This window comes from Papaver somniferum, unplaced genomic scaffold, assembly GCF_003573695.1.
Source record: "Papaver somniferum cultivar HN1 unplaced genomic scaffold, ASM357369v1 unplaced-scaffold_117, whole genome shotgun sequence".
Lineage (NCBI taxonomy): Eukaryota > Viridiplantae > Streptophyta > Magnoliopsida > Ranunculales > Papaveraceae > Papaver > Papaver somniferum.
The window spans coordinates 9135105-9157385 of NW_020620714.1; the positions used below are offsets into that span (position 1 = coordinate 9135105).

A 22281-nucleotide genomic window follows, 5' to 3' on the forward strand; every position below is an offset into this window, starting at 1 on the left:
TTATTTGAGATGAGGATAAGAATTTATCTTGGGAGAGAAATATTCTACCATGTAAGATGGTTGTTAGCATAGAATGATTTTACAAAGGGGCGGGACTCTATTTTTAATAGTGTTATGTCCAGCCAGAAATAAGCTCTCGAGAGACACTCTTTGAGTGTTATTATTACATCCAACAACAGAAACAGAAAAGAAACACACCCAAAGGTGTAAACGACTATAACTAACACACAAGAATTGGAGATGAAACGATTACATGGAAGTGATATTTCATATTTCGCTCTTGCAAGAAAATGATCCTACTTCTTCTGTACTACATAGCTATACAACTGGTTATAACAAGATCCTGGCCCTGCAGGAACATCTCGACCAAGCCAAGACAATGGTGCAGCAGCAACGCCTCTTTGATTCAGCAAACATCTAAATCGAGAGAGTCTTCCTCTAACTTTCCTTGGATGTCTTGCTAGTTGATCTAAGGGTGTCCACATCCGCTCTTTGTCACAGAGAAAGAACAAAAAACAGTATGTCAGCATCTTTAAATTACTTGAACACCCAAAATTCTAAGACTTTGCCAGCATATGTTAACCCTTTAGATGTTAAACAGATGAAAACTACCTGCAGCTGCTGCAGCCCGTGGCCATATGGTCTGCTCTATGTCTGACGCATCTATAGTCTCACCCCACATGCACACTTCGCCTCCAAGGACTAATTTTTGGTGCTCTGGGTTTGTGATATTTGTTAATGGTTCGTTCATATAAAACTGCGTCCATGTGGCATCCAGGTGGTCCAGATACCAGTTTTCCTGGTTACTAACAATGCACCTCAGCCCTTCAGCAGCCGCTTTCTGAACAAGGCCACCTCCTACCCTGTCTAGCCTGTCATAAATATATGTTAGAGAATTGAATGAAGGTATATGTGCAGTATGAAAATGCCAAGAGATGAGGGTAGCCAAGATAATTCATGTTTTATGTAGCATTACCCATATCAATTAAATCTTCAAGGTTTGGATCATCCTATATACATATGGCATCTATTATTTGACATTTTTTACAATGACTTGTTCAGTGGCTTACCAGTTGTGCACCACTGTTTTAGGGTTCAATTTGCTTCCGAAGTTTCTGAATGTCTCTTCCCTGCAACAAATAAATGCTAAGGTGAACTACGGAAAACAACTCAAGAATTAAAGATAATTTCAAACATCAGAATCTTGTTTTATCGTATTCAATACTATACCAATTAACAATTTCATATCCGTGGGATAATGCTATCTTCTGTGCTCGGAGGACAAAATATTCATAAGCTTGGGATGCATTCATCTGATGCTTATGTAACCTGCATGATATGAACATTGAATTAGCTCTCTTATATTTTCTCTGCACAGACAATGAACCAAAACTGTATTCCTGTCCAAGCGTCCAAGTGAAGCGATAATACCCAAAGAGTGATGAGTGAGGTTTTTGGGATTGTTACCAATCTTTTATATGAGGCGTAGTCTCCCAGCAACCTGCAATGATAACATTTGAAAATGAATTCTGGAGATATTTGGACAACCACTAATATGTACAAATATATGAATGTTGGATTCTTGATTAATCAAAAACATATGTAATATTGTGGGTAAATAAACGTACTTCCGTTAACTTCATCACCTCCCAAATGAACAAATTTGAAATTGAAAACCTTGCTGAGATCTGAAATGAGACAAAGGAGGACAAAAATTGAATCAGCTTGATTTTGCGGAGACAGCATCAGATGGATCAATATCAAGAATTAATTAAATAACAAGCTCACCTGAAAGAATTCCATCTATTACTTCGAATGTAAACTCATTACTCACATCAAGTGGCTGCTGACAAGTTCGAGATGGCCAAAGTTGAGGATAGCCGACACCCCTGAAGATAAAAAAACATTTACCTTGAATAATTGCTTCCATTAATCAGGTAAAAATGATCAAATACATATATTTTTACAGACAACTTGAGTACCATGAGAGAGCATGCCCTGGTATATCAATCTCAGCCAATATGTTAATCCCACGTCTCCGAGCATAACTAAAAAGATCACCATCACCCATCTTAGAGAGTTAAGAGTCAAGGTGCAAGTACGGTAAAATTTACTTACTAAACAAACTAATAAACCACGTACTCCACAATTTCTGCGGCATCAGCCATTGTATACCGCTCAACACCACTATAAGCACCATTCCAAAGTTTTGGAAAAGAAGGTATTTCTAAGGGGAATGATTGTGTATCTACAATATGCCAGTGTAGAACATTCTGTATAACCAAGAAACTGCTTAATAATTGAATGCTAACATTGAAATAATACCAAAACTAGAAACAAAGATAACTAATAGCAGCAGTACCAATTTTGTGTACGCCATAGCATCAATAACTTTCTTTATGGTAGGCAGAGGCAAATAATGTCGAGATGTATCTGCAGCAATACATGTCATAAGAACACAAGCATCGTATAATATTGTCGAGATGATGATGTATCTACAAACAGTACTTACATGAAAATCCTATGAATATAGCATCAAATAATAATACCGGGAAAAATTGAATCAGTTGCATATCGAGAACGCATCTCACCAATTAGAAGCCCTCGATAAGAGAACCTTGGCTCATCAGCAATGCTCCATGGGGCTTGTTGAACTTCAATTGTTTTGGTTATAAAATTGAATTGACACAATTGGCTAAAAGTCTGCGAAATTTAACGCCAAAAAAATAAGTGACACTTCAACGGCGTGTCTGAAAACACAATTGAAGCTTTAAAACTTCAATGAAGTTCTCGATAAAAATTAATGTCATAAAGATTAGAAAGTAACCTGCAATCCATGAAGAGCCCCATATACGGTTTGTGCCTGCATTATAGCAGAATTAATGATGTTATAATTAGCCCTGGCTTAAGTAAATAATCATAGTGAGGTAAAAGTTAGTTCAAACAAACCTGTAGATGTGCATAAACTGAATCCCCATTTGAAGGTATATACAAATTATACGACTCATCAATCCCATATTGTAACTGCAACAACCATTACAATTTGTTAAAGTGTAAGTATGCCATAAGAAAAAAAAACACTCCAAAACCATGATTTGTTGGTCGAAATTCTTCTTAAAACAATGCAATTTATCAATTCAAAGCAATTTTGTTTCACACTACATTCTAAATTCTAACAACCATGGCACAAATAAACTAGCTTCTGCATCATCAAACCCTCATCAACTCTAAACACACTTCTTATAAGTATCAAAAACTACATAGCTCGAGATCAAAAAAATAAAAATAAAATCCCTCATTGCATAAACAAACATACCGTATCATCTGGTGAGGAAATAACAATGTGCAATCCCTTAAGAGGACCATCTGCAGTCTTCTTGCTAGCATCAATTGCATGACCCGCTTTCACTAGATCGAGCAATCTCAAAAACCCACCTTTCAATATCCCCAAATGATCACTGAAATTGGTCCCTGGTGTTTCGAGTCCGAAATCTTTACTCAACTCGAGTGTTTCTCCTCCATATTTCACTGATTTAGGCATTGGCCATATATTTACACCAACATCACCAGAAACACATCCAGAGAGCAACAACACCAAGAATAACCCTCCAATCAAATTCCTCCTCTTCTCTCCCATTAGATAAGAACAACTATAATTAAGCAGATTCAGTAAGAAAATCTGAGATGTGAAGTAACCGAATTGCACCACTATGACTCCCAGTTCCCAAAAAAAAAAACAAAAAAAAAAAAACTTTAATTATTGTAAAGGGGTCTTCATAGAAAGGTTTAGCCCCTTAATCACTTGTTTTTGAAAATAAATACAAGAATTAAAGAAATAACGTCACCTTAGGGACTCCCCCACACTAATGATAATCAAGATGTGCCACTCGAGAAGAAGATGTTGAGAATTAAGATATGTAGTTAAGAGAAAAAAGTACCTTTCTATAGACACAGATACATACAGAGAGAAAGAGAGAGCGAGTTTAGACTTTAGAAAAGATTCCAAAAATGGGGTTTGATTTCTTTAATCATGTTTAGTTTTCTTTTATAGGAAATGCCATTTCATGGTTCTTAACTTCTAGCTGACTCCCTCTTCAATAATACTCCTGCTATTTATTTAATTGATCTACTTCCCGCCAAATCTTAAAAGGATGTAATTACTATATATATATATTAGTTTCCTTCCTATCTGGAATTCGAGTATTTAATCTGTTATCACATGGAAAAGTTATGACCCTTTAAGTGAGCCGTAAACTGTTGAGATTCGATAAATAGTTTTATATTTGATTATTGAAGAAAGTTAGCGACACTTTGAGAAATGATAATGTAAGAATGATAATGAAGTGAGTACTGACGGTGACTGGAATCGGATTAGATGATATGAATGTGTGCAATAGCCCAAGTGATCGTCTAGCTAAGCTGCTAAATATATTAGAATGGTTGGTTTTATTATTTTGTTCGTATATGGGGCATGTAATACACACGTGAGCATGATGAAATTCTAGAGCCAAGTCGTTTCGTAGAATCCAAGCTAAGAAAAATTTAGAAGAATGATGAAAGAGTTTAATGGTTTAAAATAGGATTACATGTAAGATTTTTCCAAGTTATATCCAAGTTATACGGAGGATAGCTTGAAATCTAACTTAAAGTGTCAAGTCAAGTTTCTGAACACTGAATCTGTAGTTTTATTTGGTAATTTGTAGTCAGTCATAGATAATTGCACAAAATCAAAACTTCCATAAAGACCAAATTTCAGACAGAATCGTGTACTAGTTAGGTGGTTCTGTTCTTCTCAAGGTGCTTTGTGATTCTACCTCTTGATTGTGCTGGTATAAAAAATTTGCCAAAAACCCTATAGGATAAAACAGTTGATCACTTCTCTTGTTAAATCTCCGGCACTTTGAAAAAGCGAACCAACTTGAAGTCTTTTACACTTGCCCAGGAACTCTCTAGACATCAATTGAATTTATTTATTTTTTGAAGTTTTTCGGACCACCATTTTATAGCCAAGAAAAATTAATAAATGTAAACTAAGGGTAATTTATGCATCCCCTGGAATTGGCCTCCCGGAATTTTGTACTACATACATATAGTTGTTCTTTTCTGAAACGGAAAAGATGAATTTAATTAAGGGGGAGATATTACAAAGTTTGCTTCTTCCTGCACTTTGGCAGAAATTTCTTGCAGAGGTTCTAATAACCATACGCTACTCAGACACTGTACTCTAGCAAGTTTGGATAAAGAATCCGCTATCTTATTTTTCTCTTTGGGCACATAAACACAGTGCCAAGAATTAAACCTTCTAAAAAAAACTTTAATTTCTAGAATTAAATTACGAAGTCTCCAATCAATGTTGAAGATGTTGTTATTAATTGCATCCACCGTATCTTTGAGTCCATCTCGAAAACTACTTCTTGCATATCTTTTTCCTCTGCCCACTTTGTTACTTCCCATAACGCTTTGTTTTCAGCATGTTCCGGACTTGATAGCCTCATTAGATAGATGCATTTTGAGCCCCTATGTATACCTGCAAAATCACGTATTATTGGTCCAACTCCTCCTGATTGATTAGAATGCAAATAAGAACCATCAATATTAATTTTAAAGAATCATGTTTGAGAAGAAGATCAATGAAGATTTCCTCTTGGCTGCACAGTAGGTGCACTGATTAAGACTGGTGGCATTGTTTCATATTCAGCAATCTCCTTTTTGCATCTGTGAATCACTATCTCTGGAGTAATATGAGAATTATTGAAAGCCTTATCACATCTAGCAGGCCATATACACCAAGCAATAATGGAGATTTTACAAATTAATCTCTCATTAACCTGGTGAGCCATGAGTTTAGCATACCAATCACATAACTAATCCTTCAAGGAGACATCATTAGCTATATGAATACCCAGAACTGCGAACCATATTATTTGGAGAAAGAACAACCCAGAATACCATGAGCAGGTGTTTCAAGATCTTGAGCACAGAAACGGAAAGAAAAATCTCCATCTTGAATGACATTTTGGAGTTTATCTCTTGTGGGAAGTATGTCTTTAACACATTTCCAAGTGAACTATTTTATTCTTGGTAGAATATTTAGTTTCCATGGATTCATGTAAATTCCATGCATTCTTTGACCTACAGTTTCATTAGCAATCTTTTCCTCAACCATTTTCTTGTAGGTTGATTTAACTGTGAAGATTCCATTCTTTTCAAGCAACCAAACTAGACTGACTTTAAAGTTATGATTACAGAGAGTTTCTGAATGAGATCGACAGTAGATTCTTCAAAAAGACTGTAAATAAGACTAATATTCCATCCTCCTGTAACAGAATCTAAAAGTTGATGAGCAAAGACATAATCTTGAGAATTTGATGCTCTAATTCTTGGAATTGGGGGAGTATCCCACTCTTCAATCCATCTGTCCTTCCAGATCATAATTTTTTGACCATCACCAACAGACCAAAAGCTAAATCTTTTTATAAAATGAAGCTCAGAGTTAATACTTCTCCAAGACCATGTGGAGTTAGAGTTGTTCTGAGTGTTGAATATCTGACCATCTGGAAAATATTTTTCCTTCAGTGATTTTGCACATATAGAAGTATAATCTTCACATAGTCTCCTAGTTGATTTAGCCACTAAATCTCTACTGAACACTTCTAGATCTGTAAAACCTAGAACACCTTCCTCTTCAGGTTTATTGGCATGTCTGAAAGCATTGTAATGGTTTCGTTTGTTATTCTTTTTATTTCTCCAGAACATTTGTTGTCTTGAATTCGTTGAAGAAATAGTACTATCAGGAAGTTTAAAACTTGTCATATGATGCACAAGAATTTATCATGACAGATCTTCCAGCTTCAGATAAGTTGATAGCATCCCATCTTGAAAACCTTGTATCCATTTTTTGAATGATAGTTGAAAAAGGAATTGTTTTGCTTCTTCCCATAAAGAAAGGAAAACCTAGATACTTTTCATCAAAGATATCCAGTTCTCTAACTTGAAGAAGAGCAATTATAAGCTGACAAGTTGAGGGAGACATATTATTACTGAAGTACACAGCTCACTTGTGAAAATTGATTAGTTGACCTGAGCAAGCACTGAAATCTTCTATACACATGAAGTAAATTATGAGTCTGAGTTTGATTTGCTTTGAAGAATAAAATACAATCATCTGCAAATAGAAGATGATTGATTTTTGGGGCAGACCTAGAGATTCTCATACCTGTTATATGATTTCTTTTTTCTTACTGATTCAATTGTCTTGAGAAAGCTTCCATAGAAAGTATAAAAAGATAAGGGGAAAGAGGGTCCCCTTGTCTTATGCCTCTTGTTGGTTTGAAAGCTTGTGAAGGAGAGCCATTGATTATAACATCAATTTGAGTTGTACTTATGCATTGCATGTTAAGATGACAAAACTTTTCACAAAAACCAAACTTACTCAGAACTTTAATGAGAAAAGTCCATTCTAGTCTGTCAAATGCTTTTGACATGTCCATCTTTAGAGCTATATGACCAGTTCTCCTATTTTATTTTTAATAGCTTTAACAAGTTCTTGAACTAAACATATGGTCTCAGATATTAACGTGCCTGGCACATAAGCAGAATGCATGCGAGAAATAATGTTAATCATATGTTTTTTGAGTCTTAAAGCAATGATCTTTGTTATAAAATTTGTAAATTGTATTGCACAATGCTATGAGCCTGAAATCTTCTGGCTTGTGAGCTGTAGAAGTCTTGGGAAATAAGCAAACTCTGGTGAAGTTTAGTTTCTTGAGAAGAAATCCAGAAGTAAAGAAAGCTTTCACAGTGTTACAAACATCTTCTTTAAGTAACCGCCATTGGGATTGATATCCTGGTGGAAAACCATCAGGTCCAGGTAAAGTCCAAGGTTTCATAGCCATTAAAGCTTGATGTATCTATATCTCAGTATGGATGGCTACTAATTCATCATTATCTTGTGCTGAGATGCAAGATGGTATGTACTGGAGAAAAACTGAACTTTCTGAAGGATTTGAAGTGGAACTAATGTTCTTGAAGTGAAATACCAAGATATTTTCTATTGAACTTCTATCTTGACATCATGAGCCATCTGCTGCTTGCAAGGAGTCAATTATGTTTCTGATTCTTCTTTGATTTTCTCTAATATGGAAGTACTTTGAGTTTTTATCCATGTTATTGTTGAAGTGATCCCTGGATTTCTTCTTATTGGAACTAGCTTGAATTTCATTAAGAGCATCAATCTCTTTCACCAACCTTAAAACTTCAGCAGTATTAGAGCCTTGAACATCAGTTGCTTGGAGATGAGACAATTCTTGTTGAAGACTAGTACTAAATATTGAATTAATTATTCCAAAAATATTTTTACTCCACTGAGATAAGGTATGTCTGGTATTAGACAGTTTATCAGAGAAGATGAAAGCTGCAGAACCTGTTTTGTTAGAGTTCCAAGCATTCGTAATAGCTTCTTTACAAGAATTATTTTGTAACCAATGTTCAAAGAATTTCCAGTTCTTACCTGATTGACTAGGCTTGTTGTACATGGTAAAAAGAATAGGCAGATGGTCAGAACGTTTTTGAGTTAGTTACATGTACTCACCCTAGCGAATTATAAGTGATAGGACTTGAACCCCAAATTTTTAAATTTGAGATAATACAATAAGTTTTGTTTAATAAGATAATACAATAATTCTTGATGTCTTTTACAAGTCGGTGGTGGGAAGCCGAGCAACAAGCTGGGCACCAATATTTTTTTGAATAGCAATGCCTAATCTATGAAAAAGAGCACCACCAATCTTATGATCATTGTTACTCATGAGGCGGTACCTTAATCTGTTCAGAAAAGCTATCATCCCCTAATTCCCCTACGATTGAGAAAGTTAATACACCAAAACCATAACCGTGAGCGGTGCATTTATCGAGATACTTACTTCGTTTGCAGGTGACTGCCATGAAGATTGCGTGCTCGGAAGTGAAACTGCGAGTACTAACACTTGTAAAGGGAGAAACACCTGTGACATCAAAACAAACATCCTTTCCGCTTTAAGAAAAAAAAAGAAAAAAAAAAACTCTAGTTGTCCTATTTTGTTGTTTAAATTTGAACGTCAGGTTTCTTGGTATCTCCCATAAAGTGCACCTCAGTTTATCAGGGGCGCACAAATTTTCTATAATCAGAGTAACTTAGAGTATCTCCCATAAAAGGTATAAATTATATTTTTTCACGACAAATAGGATTTTAGTCTTCTATATTTAAGATAAGTTAATCTCCAATAAATGTATCCTACAAAATACGCGGATGATATATCACATGTAAAGGTGTTGAAGAAAGTCTTAACTAATCTTTGGATTCACCCCTAACTTGGGTTCAATTACCATGGAGATTGACAAGGATTTCTCTTGATTACTCTCTGCAAAATGAGAGGGAATATTAGCTTATTTCACAAGGGCATATGTTTTTTTATTAAGAAGAACACCATCCAAAATGGTTGGACTTAAATCTTAACATCATTCCTTCTTTCCACCTTCGAAAATAAAATTTGGTATGATTTTCACGTATCTCTATCTTTATCTTCTCAATTTACTTGTTTATTATGTCTTTCTTTGTGATTGATTTTTGAGTTTCTTTTTATCTGATGTACTTGCCCTTAAAGGCCACTACGTAATCAATCATTTATACGAATGAAGTGGTTAGTGTGATATTGAGAAAAAAATGAGAAAAGAAAAAAGAAACGTGCATCCAGCAAACCCAAAAATTGCTCCTGTTGAGGATTTATTTAGTCTCCACTTGATCGCGATTTCGCTGTTCTTATCTAAAGAAATCAGATCTCCAACTTGGAGAATCTATTCAACTGCCAAAGAGACGTGAGTTCCACATTTGACATCTTTGACGGAAGGTTGTTTCCATTATTGTTGGTGATGTCTACGACAAATAATGAGATTTAGAAATTGAATAGTAACATCAGTTATTAAACTAAGCTTGCGTAATATCCTTGGGATATATTTTCTTTTAATTTTTTTATTTTTCTTTATAGTTTGGTGGATCATGTGTATCACATAATCTATGATCATCTATCAAAGTCAAGGATACTGAAAATTATAATACTCAATCACCTGCAAATTGCGTTTCGATAATGTTTATCAAATGCGCTCTTATGGGATATGAGTTGGACAAAACTAGTTGGCCGTGGTTGTCATTTATGCTGGCTGTCTCGACCAGTTGATTTTAATTCATTCAAATTTTTTAAGCCTTTAAAAAACTGAAATGAGGGCAGTGTATGGCAATTTGGCATCCAGAATGACTAAACGAGGGCAGTGCATGGATAATTGGCAACTACGTATGGAATATAAGGTAATGTATGGGTATTGTTTGGACCGGGAAGGGATCAGTTAGGCTTAGGCCCATGAACTTCAACTGGGTACCAGGTGATGGAAAAATAGTAGTGTACGGATAGGACTGTCCAAAAAAAAAAGAATCGCGGACTTCAGCCGTATCCGTCCGCAAAATTACGGGTGTAACCCAATCCGCAAGAACTACGGACCGGAAATGGGTGGAATTCTCAAATCCGTCCGTTTATACGGTTTGGTTGCGGTTGGACTTCGCAATCCGCGGATTTACCCGCACCCCAAGACAATAAGAGAATTTCGTTTTGATACGGGTGTATTTGGATACGCACGACCTTTGAATATTGTTTTTGCTATATTGTTGATTACCTTGCTCTTAGCCATTAAAGCATACATATTTATTAAAGCATACATATTATACTAGTTTGCATGTCTATATTGTTGATCAACTCCACAAACGGAAATTTATGCTAGTTTGCATCTTTGTCTTCTGTCACCTCATTATCTCCATGTTCACGAACATAAATTTCATCAACAACTGTAGCTTTCTGAAAATCACAAAAAAATCCGGTAAACCAACAGATTGAGCTAGGTTTTCATAAGAATCCACTTTTAATTGAAAAAGAACTTGAACAAAAAGAACTGGAACAAAAATATTAACGTAGCTGTACCAGGCTGGACTCGGTGAGCATACATATTTTTTTTTTTGATACTAAAAGAAAAATTTTATTGATCAGTTTCTTCCATGTAGAACAAGGTCGTCCTCAATCCATTTAACAATATCAGAAGGATAATTCAAAACATAAGATAGCTTCAAGCCTAGCCTTTCTTGCTAACTCATGAACCACACTATTACTTATTCTGTTAACTAATTTGCAAAATCAAAACTCATTATTTGAAAACTTGTCTCTAACCGAAAGAAAGAAATGATGATTGGACCAATGCACTTGAGGATCTTCACCGTGTATTGAGTCCACCAGATTTTCACAGTCAGTTTCAATGATTACTTTATTGAATCCATTTTCTTCTATCCATTCAACAACTTTAATCAGGGATTTGCATTCAAAATGTTCTGCTCCAACTTCAGTTTCCATTTCCTCCTCCAAATTATAGCCTTTCGCTGCTAATGCATACCCTGCATGATCACGAACTATTAGTCCAATACTACCTTTCCTTATTTCATAATCATAAGAAGCATCAATATTAAATTTTATGTAACCTATATCAGGTGGAAACCAAACCTTTGGAAGAATAATCATGTTCCTAGAAACACTAGAAGAGGCAGCAACAAATTCACATTGTTTTACAAGGTTATGAATTTTTAACAGAGTACTATTCATATTAGGTTTTACAGCCTGAAAAATCCAACTACACTTATCTTTCCAAATGTACCAGACTGCACACATAAGTCTAATCATAAGAGATTCAGACACAGAAACAATGTTATTGTCTACATTTGCATCAGTATACAACAAGGATATAATCCATCCTGCAGAGAGTTGAAATTTTGAATAACATCTGAAATGTGCACATTTAAAGCATTCCAAAAAGATCTAGCATAAGTACATTCTACAAGAAGATGACTAAGAGTCTCAGTATTATTTCTACATAGGCTACATTGTGGTTCAATGTCAGACTTATAAGAAACTAAGTTTCCTCTTACAGTCACAATATCCCTCAAACATTTCCAAACGAAAAGTTGGACTCTATGTGGAACTTTAGTCTGCCACAATTTCTTCCATACATCTGTAGGAATATAATAACCAGTGATAACATTGTTAACATGATTAGTACAGAGTGTATTATAAGCATTCTTCACAAAAAACTTAGCTCTCCTATCTGGTGTCCAGATTAGATAATCCTCACCTGTGTCAGGTACATACATATTGAGAATAGCACTTGAAGTTTCTTGATCAAAAATAGCACTAATAAGTTGATCATTCAAAATTTTAGTACCAGGATAAAACAGATCACAAACAAAATTAAGAGAGTCAAGGCTTGAAAGTCCCATAATTGGAACAGGTGGACTATTAAGACCAATAATCCAGTTATCTAGCCAATTTTTTTTTTTTCCACATTGAACAATCCACTTGGAATGTTGTTGCACAACTTTAATACCAGCATATATACTCCTCCATAACCAGGAACAATCATCTTTCAATTTATCAAGGTGCAGTGAATTACCATTCTTACCATACTTGGACCTAACAATCTGCATACATAAGGAGTTATCATCATTATAGGCCTTCCAAGATACCTTAGTCAACAAAACAATATTGAAATGTTCAAGATTTCTAAAACTAAGACAACCAAGAGCTTTAGGAATATTAAGCTTATTCCATCCTATCAAGCAAAGACCGTTGTTATCACTATGCCCCCACCAAAATTGTTTTTGGATAGAGTCCATTTGATCTATCATAGTTTTAGGAATTCTAAAACAACCCATTTGATAAGTTGGCAAAGCATTTAATACATGTTTAACCATTATTGTTCTAGCTGAATGGTTCATAGTCTTACCTTTCCAAAACATCAGTCTAGTGCCAAAAGATTGAATAAGAGGATAAAAGCTTTGGTCTTATTCCTACCAATTAAAAAAGTAACACCAAGGTATTTATCAGTATCCTTCATCTCAGTCATCTTAAGTTCTCTAGCTAGAATTTCTCTAGTACTAGGACTAATATTGTGACTAAAATAAACACTAGACTTGTCTAGGTTGAGCATCTGACCTTAAACACTACTAAAATAGTCAAGAACACTCATAATACCCTCTATGTTATGCATATCAGCCTTAGTGAAAATTAAAATATCATCAGCAAACATAAGATGAGTAATACCTGGAGCCTTCCTAGCTGCTTTAACACTTGAAATTAAATGACTAGTCTCAGCATTTAAGAGAAACCTAGACAAAAATTCCATACGAAGAATGAAAAGATAGGGTGAAAGAGGATCACCCTGTCTAATACCTCTTGTTGGAGAGAAACTTTCAGTAGGAGAACCCTTTAGTAACACATAAATAGTTGTTGTAGATATGCATTGTTCAATGTATCCACAAAATTTAGCATCAAAACTAAACTGTCTAAGAATACCTAATAGAAAAGTTCATTCAATTCTATCAAAATCCTTAGGAAGGTCAAGATTTAAAGCCATGGTTCCACTATAACCCTCTTTATGTTTCATAGTATGTATCATCTCATGAGCAACAATAATGATGTCATGAATATATCTACTTGGGACAAAAGATGCTTGGTAAAGGGATATAAGGTGCTTTAAAAAGGGTTTAATTCTATCAGCAATGAGTTTTGAAATTACTTTATAAACTGTATTGCACAAACCTATTGGTCTAAAGTCCACAGGTCTTTTAGCATTATCAGTTTTAGGAATCAGACTAAGATAGGTTTTGTTAAACTCCTTAGGCATATGACCAGTTTCAAAAAAACTTTGAACAACAGTAGTAATATCCTTACCAACTATATCCCAATTATGTTGATAAAAACCTTCCTGAAACCCATCAGGCCCAGGTGAACTCCAAGCACTCATATGTTTGATGATTTGGTGAATTTCATCACTATTAGGAATTCTTGTCAAAAAGGAATTATCATGATCAATAATAATGGTAGGTATAATATCAGTAAACACTGGTTTTGTAGTTTTACTAACTTGGGAAATATGATCCACAAGCAAATTAGCAATATCTTTCGAATCACTAAACCAAACATCATTAGCATCACAAAGACAATCAATATTTTTCCTACTCATTCTTATATTATCTAAAGTGTGAAAATATTTGGTATTATGATCCATTTCAGTAATGAAAGAATCACCAGATTTTTGCTTATAGAAATCTTCCTTAATATTAAACCAATCATCAAGCTTCTTAGTGATGGCCACAATATTATCACGCTGAGAATTATAAGAAGAGTCATTCTGAGCAATTTCAAGTTGAGTTTGTAAATTATTAATATTTCTATCAATATTTCCAAACTCAATTTTATTCCAATAAGACAATATTTTCCTAGTTCTTTGTTGTTTGTTGGTCAAATTAAAAGCTACAAAACCATTAACATTAGTGTTCCAAGCAATCTGAAGTTGGTTTCTAAAAGCAAAGTGTTTCATCCACATTACAAAGAATTTAAATGGTCTCCAAGTGTTACTAGTGGTCTCCTTAGGAATTAGCATTATAGGACAATGATCAGAGCCAGCTTGAACTAAGTGTAACAGTTTGGATTGAGGTTAACTACTAAACCAATAACTGTTACCTATGGCCATGTGAATTCTAAATTTTCTGCTACCTGTACCAAAAATATTATTGGTTCAAGTATAGTTCTTACCTGTATAACCAATGTCCATAAAGCCACAAATATTCATTTTTTCTTGAACATATCTGTCTTCAGTGGAGAAACTAGAAGCCTCAGAAGTATCATGGAGATGAAGATTCAGATCACCTACAATTAACCATGGTTGCATTATATTCTCACTAATTTGCATCATAAGATCCCATTGATCTTTCTTTTTATTAAAATAAGTGGAACCATACATGAAGGATATAAGAACTTCTGGTTTACTAGGGTCTAGTCTAGTAATAACATGAATCATATTATTGGATATATGTTGAATCTCACAGTGTATTTCATCTTTCCACATAAGAATCAAGCCTCCAGCAAGGCCAACTCTATTAATGTTAACATGATTGCAGTAACCTAAAGAATTATCTAGAGAAATCATTTTGTCACTATATACCTTTGTTTCTATAAGAAAAAGAAAATCATGAGATTGTTTCTTAACTAAAACAAACAATTGATCCCTAGTAAAAAAATTAGTATACCTTGATCATTCCAAGATAAGATTTTCATATTTAAAGAAATATTAAAAACTTTAAAATGAATCAAGTGTAAGAAGTTTGAGTTTGCTGAGAAATTTTCCAGAGAAGCAGGGGCCTCTACCATGCCATGAGAGTTATCTTTTGCAAAATGTTCTCCTTCCTCAGCCAGGTCATGCTCCATGCCATCAAAGTTATCCATTTTATCAGATGATCCAGTATTGTGACCAATGCTACTGTCAGTTTCAACCTCTTCATCACTCCTTGATCTCTTTGCTTTCCTTGCTTCTTCTAGTTTTCTCTGCCTTTTCTTGTTCCTCCATCTGTCTTCGACTTAATTCAAAAATTTGCTGCAATAATTGATCCAGATCCTCAATTATTTCCACACCATAGTGTCTTGCAAGATTATGACAGTAACTGACATATTCCTCATTAGTGTATATTCTGATTATTAAATCCAAAGCAGTATTTTCACATTCTTCATCATTATGCTCAATAGTAAAACAATGATTACAAAGAAGATGTGGTTGTCTTTCCCAGTGATAACGAACCCATGTGACACCACCAGCTGCAGTATCCCACCATCCTCCCCTGTGCATAGGCCTTTTAAGATCTATCTTCACTTTTGCAGTTATCATTGAACCAAAATCTGGACGACAATTTTCTGGTTTAGTCCAGATTTTAGGACCCAATTCCACCAAAGCTTCATCTATAATAGGAACTTCATGATATTCTAGAAGAAAGTTTTTGAGTTGAACATTCCATTCCTGATGAGAGAAATCATGATCCTTTACAGCAATTGCTTCAACTATTTCAAGGACCTTTTGGACAAGAGTAATATGGCTCTTTTGGACATTCCAAGGACCTCTTTTGAGAATTTCTTCAACTATTTCCATGGATGTATACTTAAAAAGATAGAACACAAATAGTTATGAGAGGTTTTATCCAAACCTCTCATATTTTTAATTCGATATTGCTTCCAGAGAACACAAATTCTTTCCTCACAGTATCAGTCTCAACTGGGTTTTTTGAAAGCATCTTGCCAATTAAAGTGTTGTTTCATTCCTTTTTTGCAGTCGAAATAGCTCTTGCTGAACCCACAACTTTTCTTAGATTTCGTTGGTTGATATCACGAATTCGAGTTTCATTCATCTGGGAAGTGATGATAGAAACTTGGGTATTTGAAGTTGAATCCATTGTTTTAGGTTGGAATTCTCTAAAAAAAATCTAGAAGAAGGTAACATGTGAAAAAGCTTTGTTTTCCTCATAATATATAAATGAATATCGAATAAGTTGTAACTATAAATAGTTATGTTGTTATAACTATTGAGAGGTATATAAGGAAAGGATATATCCGATGAAGAAATGGAACAAATCCTGGCATTAAAGTCGATTGTAGTCGACTCTATCAAATTCAGAAAATAACTGGAAACCCACAAATTATGCTGATCTATAGGGGGAAATATTGAAAATTCAAAATTCAAATTCTGGATCTCATGAACTTGAATCGGCCTTTTTGAATCATTGAAACTGAACACACCTTCTACATTGTGATCATATACATGATCTAAACTGCAATACTGGATCATACTGATAAAAATCATTCTTTATTTGATGGCCTGCAAAACTTCTATCGGAGATGAAATCAAATCTGTTTTTGTCTGCAACAATATAGTTGACAGAAAGAGATTAAATAAAACAAAAGTCCAAAAATGGATGCCTCCCATGGTGAATGAATAGAAGACCCTGCAAAGAAAATTAGAAATCCATTAAAAAACCGAAATGAAACTTGTAAGCAATATGAAAATTTCCAGAGAAATTATAGAGATAACATATTGAACGTTTTAGTAATATTAAGAAAATTTAAAAAAGTTTTTAGTACTTCATATAGAAAGCATGAAATCCGTTAAATAGATCAAAAGAAATGTTAGTTTGATAGTATCATAACATTGATTTCAGATTAAAAAGATGAAAGGAGATATCAAAAGATTTTAGAGTTCAAAAATGATCGAAAATTTTGCAAACCGATTCGACCCAGTTTCGCCCGATACTCCAGTGAGCATACATATTTACTGGTGAGTTTTCTGACGGAAGTCATGACGGAACTCGAAAGAAAAAAGAACTCATGACGGAACTAACTTGACAACTTTAACTGGCACTCTGCAAGCACAGTATCAGGAGGGAAACAATTGTAAGCAATCCATATTTATTAAAGCCATTGGAGATATATTGTTGATTACAGTAGGGTGGTTCAAATATGTTGATTACAGTATGGTGGTTCTTTTGGAGATCAAAAGAATTAAAGAAAAATTATAGTTTCTGAACTTAATTTTTTTTTCTCACTAAATCCACGGTTAATCCGCATTCAGACCGTATCACCCGCTGATCCGCGGATGTAAAATCCGCGGGTGGTTGGGCCGGACACGGTTTGATTTTCCAAATCCGTAACTTTGACGGTTTGGACGCGGGTGACCCCTAATCCGCAATCGTCCGTCCGTTGCACACCCTTATGTACGGTAATGTTTGGCATGTTAGGTAATTTTTGGCTCAACGAGGATTATTAATGAACCCTGTTTTAGGGCATACCTAAAAATTTCAGGGCATACAAACCAATAATCCCATCTAGGGTGCCCTTATAAGGGGTATCCCTTGGGTTGTTTAATTACCCATATACCCTTAAACCGTTTTAATTACTAATCTACCCTTACCCTTAAAATAAAAACCTAAAATCAGTTTAAGAAAAAAAATCAAAATCAGTTATCTAAACATCTCTTCTTCTTCCTCCTCTAACCGAACTCCTCTTCCTCACGAGAAAAAAAAATTCATCGCCGTAATTAATCATCGATCGCGAAAATTTGATCGGCGATTAAGATCAACTACATAATAGATCGTACAAAGGAAAAAGCAGGAAGTGGGCATTCTAAATCGTCTTCAAATCCCTCAATTGAAGAAAAACCTATTGAACCCGAAATCGAACCCGAAAATCAACCAATAGAAGCACCAACTCCTGAAATGGGGATAAGAAAGTAAATTCTACAAACCCATCTCTTTATTTGTTGTTTTCATGGATTGAAAAGGTTTAATTTCTGAAAAACTAGGTTTTTGACGGTTACAGTATTGGGTCGGCTCAAAATTGTATTGACTTTTGAGATGGACTGTTCTTCATAAGAACTTACTGAAACTGTATATATGAACAGTTAGGGTTGATTTTTAATCATAGTTTAACGCCGAACCTAGTAACATATAGTAACTAAGATGGGGTTTGGCGTATTCGATAATACTTATTTTAAGCCGAACAACCCACCGTGTTTATCTATTAGCTGATCTTTGTTGGGTTCGACTTAAAATAATATTGAATTACAAGCCGAACACCACATTGTGTTGGAGAATTAAATGACAGTTGTTGGGTTGGGCTTATATGTGATTTTTCGGGATAGCCGAACATCTTGATTTACTTTGAAAATAATTCTTTGGTAGTGATAGAATTGGGCTAATGTTTGTGCATTTTCTTTATAGTTGTCGGTAGATAAATTCCAAAATAGAATGACAAAAATGAATATAATGCACGACACTAAACGAACACTATTATAGTTCAGTTTATATATCTTACAGTCCTAGACTAGAGCTAATTCACTAATACATGCAATCACCATGTAAACGTCTTTCAAATGTAATGTACTCCGCTGCCACCCCTTTGTCTCCTTTTGGACCAAGTTGTTCCGCCGTGACGTAATATCCACAATTTCCATCACCTTATACGTCGTCCATTTATACAATATGCTCATGAATTACTGGCGGTAGATCATCCAAGTAGTTATCGTATATAAAATATATAAGCCTCAAATAGTTACCGGACTTATCTCTTTTGGATCCTCTCATCCTACCAATTTCATGTACGATCCTTTTCTCCTTTATCTTAGTTTGTGAAGGATACAGCTTAATCTTCCCTTTGACGTCCTCTTTACTATCCCTTGCTTGTGAAGTACAATTATTTTCCTTGACCTCTTTGTTACTTGTTTCGGCTTTTTGAATACTCGGACGACCACGTTTTTTTGGAACTTTCACTCCTTCCTCCTTCATCACCTTCTCAATTTCCTTCTTTTCCTTTTCATACCTTGCATCATGGTCTTAACGCCGTATTGATCCCTATGGGTAGCAATAGTGTCTTGTTTTCTTTTCTAGTTTGGAATTATTCATTTTCTTACTCTTCCTACCTTTCGAGACCCCCTTCTCCGGTTCCAAAATATTCTCTTTGGTAAAGGGATATATGATGGCATCATCTTGTTCCATAGGATTTTTTTTGAGCTCTGAACATCTTCCTATACATATCCGTCAACTTTTTCCCATTTTCCATGTCCCAAATCTTTAGATCATCCTCGTTGTCTTCGGTTGGGAGAGGATCAAAGGAAAATTGTTTCCAAAAATGATCAATATCCTAAAATGGTATGATACCATCCTTGTACCTAAGTATGTCGTGGCAGCATGGAAGTCCCATAGATGTCTTCATTTTACAAACACACTCTTCCTCCAAGTTAGCGGATGATGTTTCAATCAAATCTACTTCTTTCATCAATAATTCAATGCATAGATTGGAGAATCTATAAGTTAATCCCTGTAGGAATTTACTTTTGTAATTAATCCTTGTGTTTGAACATAAGGTTATGTTCGAGCACCGCTTTAATTCTTACAACATCACTTTTGAAATATTCATCAATTACATCAAATACCGTGACAAATGTGTCAACACATCCAAAAAGTTTTTATTCAACCGATAATGAGCCGACTCTACCATACTTGTGGCTTGTTTGTCAAAGTGCTTGGGTCGATTTGTGAGACAAGACACGAACCTTTCTTTATTAGGTTCTAACACATCTTTGAGCAAATAACTAATGACGTCGTTGTAGTCGATCTTCAAATGATGAATAAGCATTTTAACATTTTCTTCATAGACATCCTTGGTGATTGACCATACCAAAGCTTTGCATTCGCCATAGAAAGAAGCCCACAACATGTCATCGTGTTCATATTGTTTCAAGAATTCCCTCTTTTTCACTACTCGATTTTCCGCTGGTAGTTTAGCAATATTATCTAATTCTTTCATATTAAGTGGTTGAATTATCGGGTGGCATTTTTTCCTCACATTGCACCATATATGAAATGTACAAATAAAGTTGAAAGCATCCGGAAACACCTTATTGATAGCATACATCAACGATGAATCTTGATCTGGTACGAACGTACTTTAGGAAGAGCACCCTCCCGGAAGATTAACTTCAATTGTTCTAACCCCAAAACATAAATTTCTTTCTTCTCGTTTTTCAAGATATAAAAAGCCACGGTGAACGGTGCCTTTGTCGACATATGCCCAACAATGTTCATCAACGACATCTCATATTTATTAGTCTTTTACGTGCAATCCAATATAAGAACTTGTGCGAAGCAGAGAGCCAATTAGACGCATTCCAGATGGGCAAGAAAAAGGTGTGTCACTTGACCAAACTCATCCAACTTCTTTTGGCAAGCGTAGTTATTTTTCACCCCTAACCACATTACTTGTTGCATCACCATCCTACCATATAAATCAAGTATTCTAATCTTATTTCTTGCCTTGTACATAGTTCGCATAGTCGACTCGTTATTCATGTCGTCCTCCTTCAATTTACTAAGAATCCTAGATGGTGCCATACTTGCTCGTGTCACTTTATCCACTTATAGAATTTCATTGGGTTTAATTCGCGCTACTTTTGCATGTCCATGAAGGTCAAGTGGACGTGGGTGGTTATGACAACAATCCATAGTTTTATTCATAACAAAATATTCATCATCGGGGTTCAAGAACTTATTCTTATTCTTGAGGTTGAAAACAATCTTGAAAGGGCACTTTGTTTCTTCGTCTTTGTCTATTCTTTCTCCCGGTCTTCCCAACATATACAAAACCCTTTTTATCCTTGCTATCGCCGGTTCGCTTCGCTCACAAATCATTTCAAACCATCCCCTCGGTCCTGTCTTCCTTTAACTAGTACACAATTTATCTTCATTGCGTGTTCCTCAGCCCAAGTGTGTGCTCCGGGTTAACTTTTCCATGTTCTACGTTCATTCAAACACAAATAACTAGTAAGAAAAATTTCAGAATATACCGAAAACATTAAGGTAAACACCAAATTCTTACATACCAAATCATTTTGGAAGCGATCCTTAGTATCTTCGTGAATTATGTGCACGGGATCACGTTGATTTTCCATCGATACAAGTGCACCAAGAACGATATGCAAAGAGTATCACAAGGTTACATACCACAAAGAAAAATTAATGGCTAGGTTCGGCTATTAAGATATTCACAATATATTCCGAAGATAGTACATTGATGAGGTTCGTATCTTACGATAGTCATAATATGTGCTGAACCAGTAACAAATTATGAACCCAACAATTCTCAGAAATATAAATGGTAATGTTCGTCTTGTATTCTAATTATGTAAAAAGCCGAACCATGTATTTCCAAAAGGTTCGTCTCTTACGATATTAACTAAATAAGTCGAACCATTAACATTTTTTCTTCAAAAACTTTCAGGAGTAGGTTCGGCTGTTTACGTAACCTTAAAACAAGCCGAACTAGGATCTAGCAACAGGCACCAAGTTACAAAATAAAGGTTCGGAGGCTAACGTTAACAGTTTCATCTAGCCGAATTGTTCAACATTTTTCAAGAACCAGCTGGATTCAGTTGATTTATTTAAGCCAAATATATTCCTGGTTCGCCGAACATAGTGAAAAAAATAAAAACTTTTGATGATTTCAACTACAAAAGTGAGATTAAACATAAGACAGAAGTATACATGTGTATTAGAAGCATTGGGTTCCTCATATATGTATTCATCATCTGGATTTCGCTCATAAAAATCATCATCTTGAGTTTGAGTTTGTGTAAAATCATTCTCATAATCTAAAAAATCAGCCAATTATGGATCACTGTTGTAATTGATGTGTATTTTTCTAGGTTTTTTAGATTAAGATTGACCCTCCTCATCCATTGAATCAAAATACAAGTTTTTTTCTCACTTTCCCCTTCTCTCTCCAAAAAATCCTAACTTTTTTTTCTTCCTCAATTTTTTTCATCTACACAAATTTATAATTA

General features: G+C 34.9%; 2 protein-coding genes across 3 annotated transcripts; both read right to left on the reverse strand.

Annotated features, from left to right (window-relative positions):
* Window positions 1-94: 94 nt before the first annotated feature.
* On the reverse strand, window positions 95-3950 carry LOC113330220 (beta-hexosaminidase 3-like). 2 transcript variants are annotated; one of them, XM_026577079.1, is made up of 15 exons: window positions 3846-3950; window positions 3317-3650; window positions 2950-3024; window positions 2828-2863; window positions 2592-2703; window positions 2363-2433; window positions 2143-2273; window positions 1983-2048; window positions 1789-1889; window positions 1629-1688; window positions 1468-1501; window positions 1231-1329; window positions 1071-1130; window positions 613-872; window positions 95-490 (listed from the first exon to the last, which is right to left on the reverse strand). In XM_026577079.1, exons 2-15 carry the CDS (start codon window positions 3635-3637, stop codon window positions 297-299), a joined length of 1620 nt encoding a protein of 539 aa, XP_026432864.1. In that variant the 5' UTR covers window positions 3638-3650; window positions 3846-3950; the 3' UTR covers window positions 95-296. The 2 variants fall into 2 exon arrangements, with proteins under 2 accessions (XP_026432864.1, XP_026432865.1); XM_026577080.1 differs by lacking the exon at window positions 3846-3950 and having other exon boundaries at window positions 3317-3664.
* A 9109-nt stretch (window positions 3951-13059) lies between these two features.
* On the reverse strand, window positions 13060-15350 carry LOC113329808. Its single transcript, XM_026576633.1, has 4 exons — window positions 15155-15350; window positions 14661-15029; window positions 13665-14537; window positions 13060-13418 (listed from the first exon to the last, which is right to left on the reverse strand). Exons 1-4 carry the CDS (start codon window positions 15348-15350, stop codon window positions 13060-13062), a joined length of 1797 nt encoding a protein of 598 aa, XP_026432418.1.
* Between the last annotated feature and the right edge of the window lie 6931 nt (window positions 15351-22281).

Excerpts from the sequence above, each read along its gene's own strand:
- LOC113330220 (XM_026577079.1), bottom strand. The coding sequence starts at position 3,637 with ATGGGAGAGAAGAGGAGGAATTTGATTGGAGGGTTATTCTTGGTGTTG. Across the intron at positions 2,704-2,827 it reads GGGCTCTTCATGGATTGCAG|ACTTTTAGCCAATTGTGTCA; the intron begins GTTACTTTCTAA and ends TAAATTTCGCAG. Across the intron at positions 2,049-2,142 it reads GATGCCGCAGAAATTGTGGA|TTATGCTCGGAGACGTGGGA; the intron begins GTACGTGGTTTA and ends TGATCTTTTTAG.
- LOC113329808 (XM_026576633.1), bottom strand. The coding sequence starts at position 15,350 with ATGGATAACTTTGATGGCATGGAGCATGACCTGGCTGAGGAAGGAGAA. Across the intron at positions 15,030-15,154 it reads CTTATCTTGGAATGATCAAG|GTTACTGCAATCATGTTAAC; the intron begins GTATACTAATTT and ends ATAATTCTTTAG. Across the intron at positions 13,419-13,664 it reads TGTGGACTTTAGACCAATAG|GTATTCTTAGACAGTTTAGT; the intron begins GTTTGTGCAATA and ends CTTTTCTATTAG.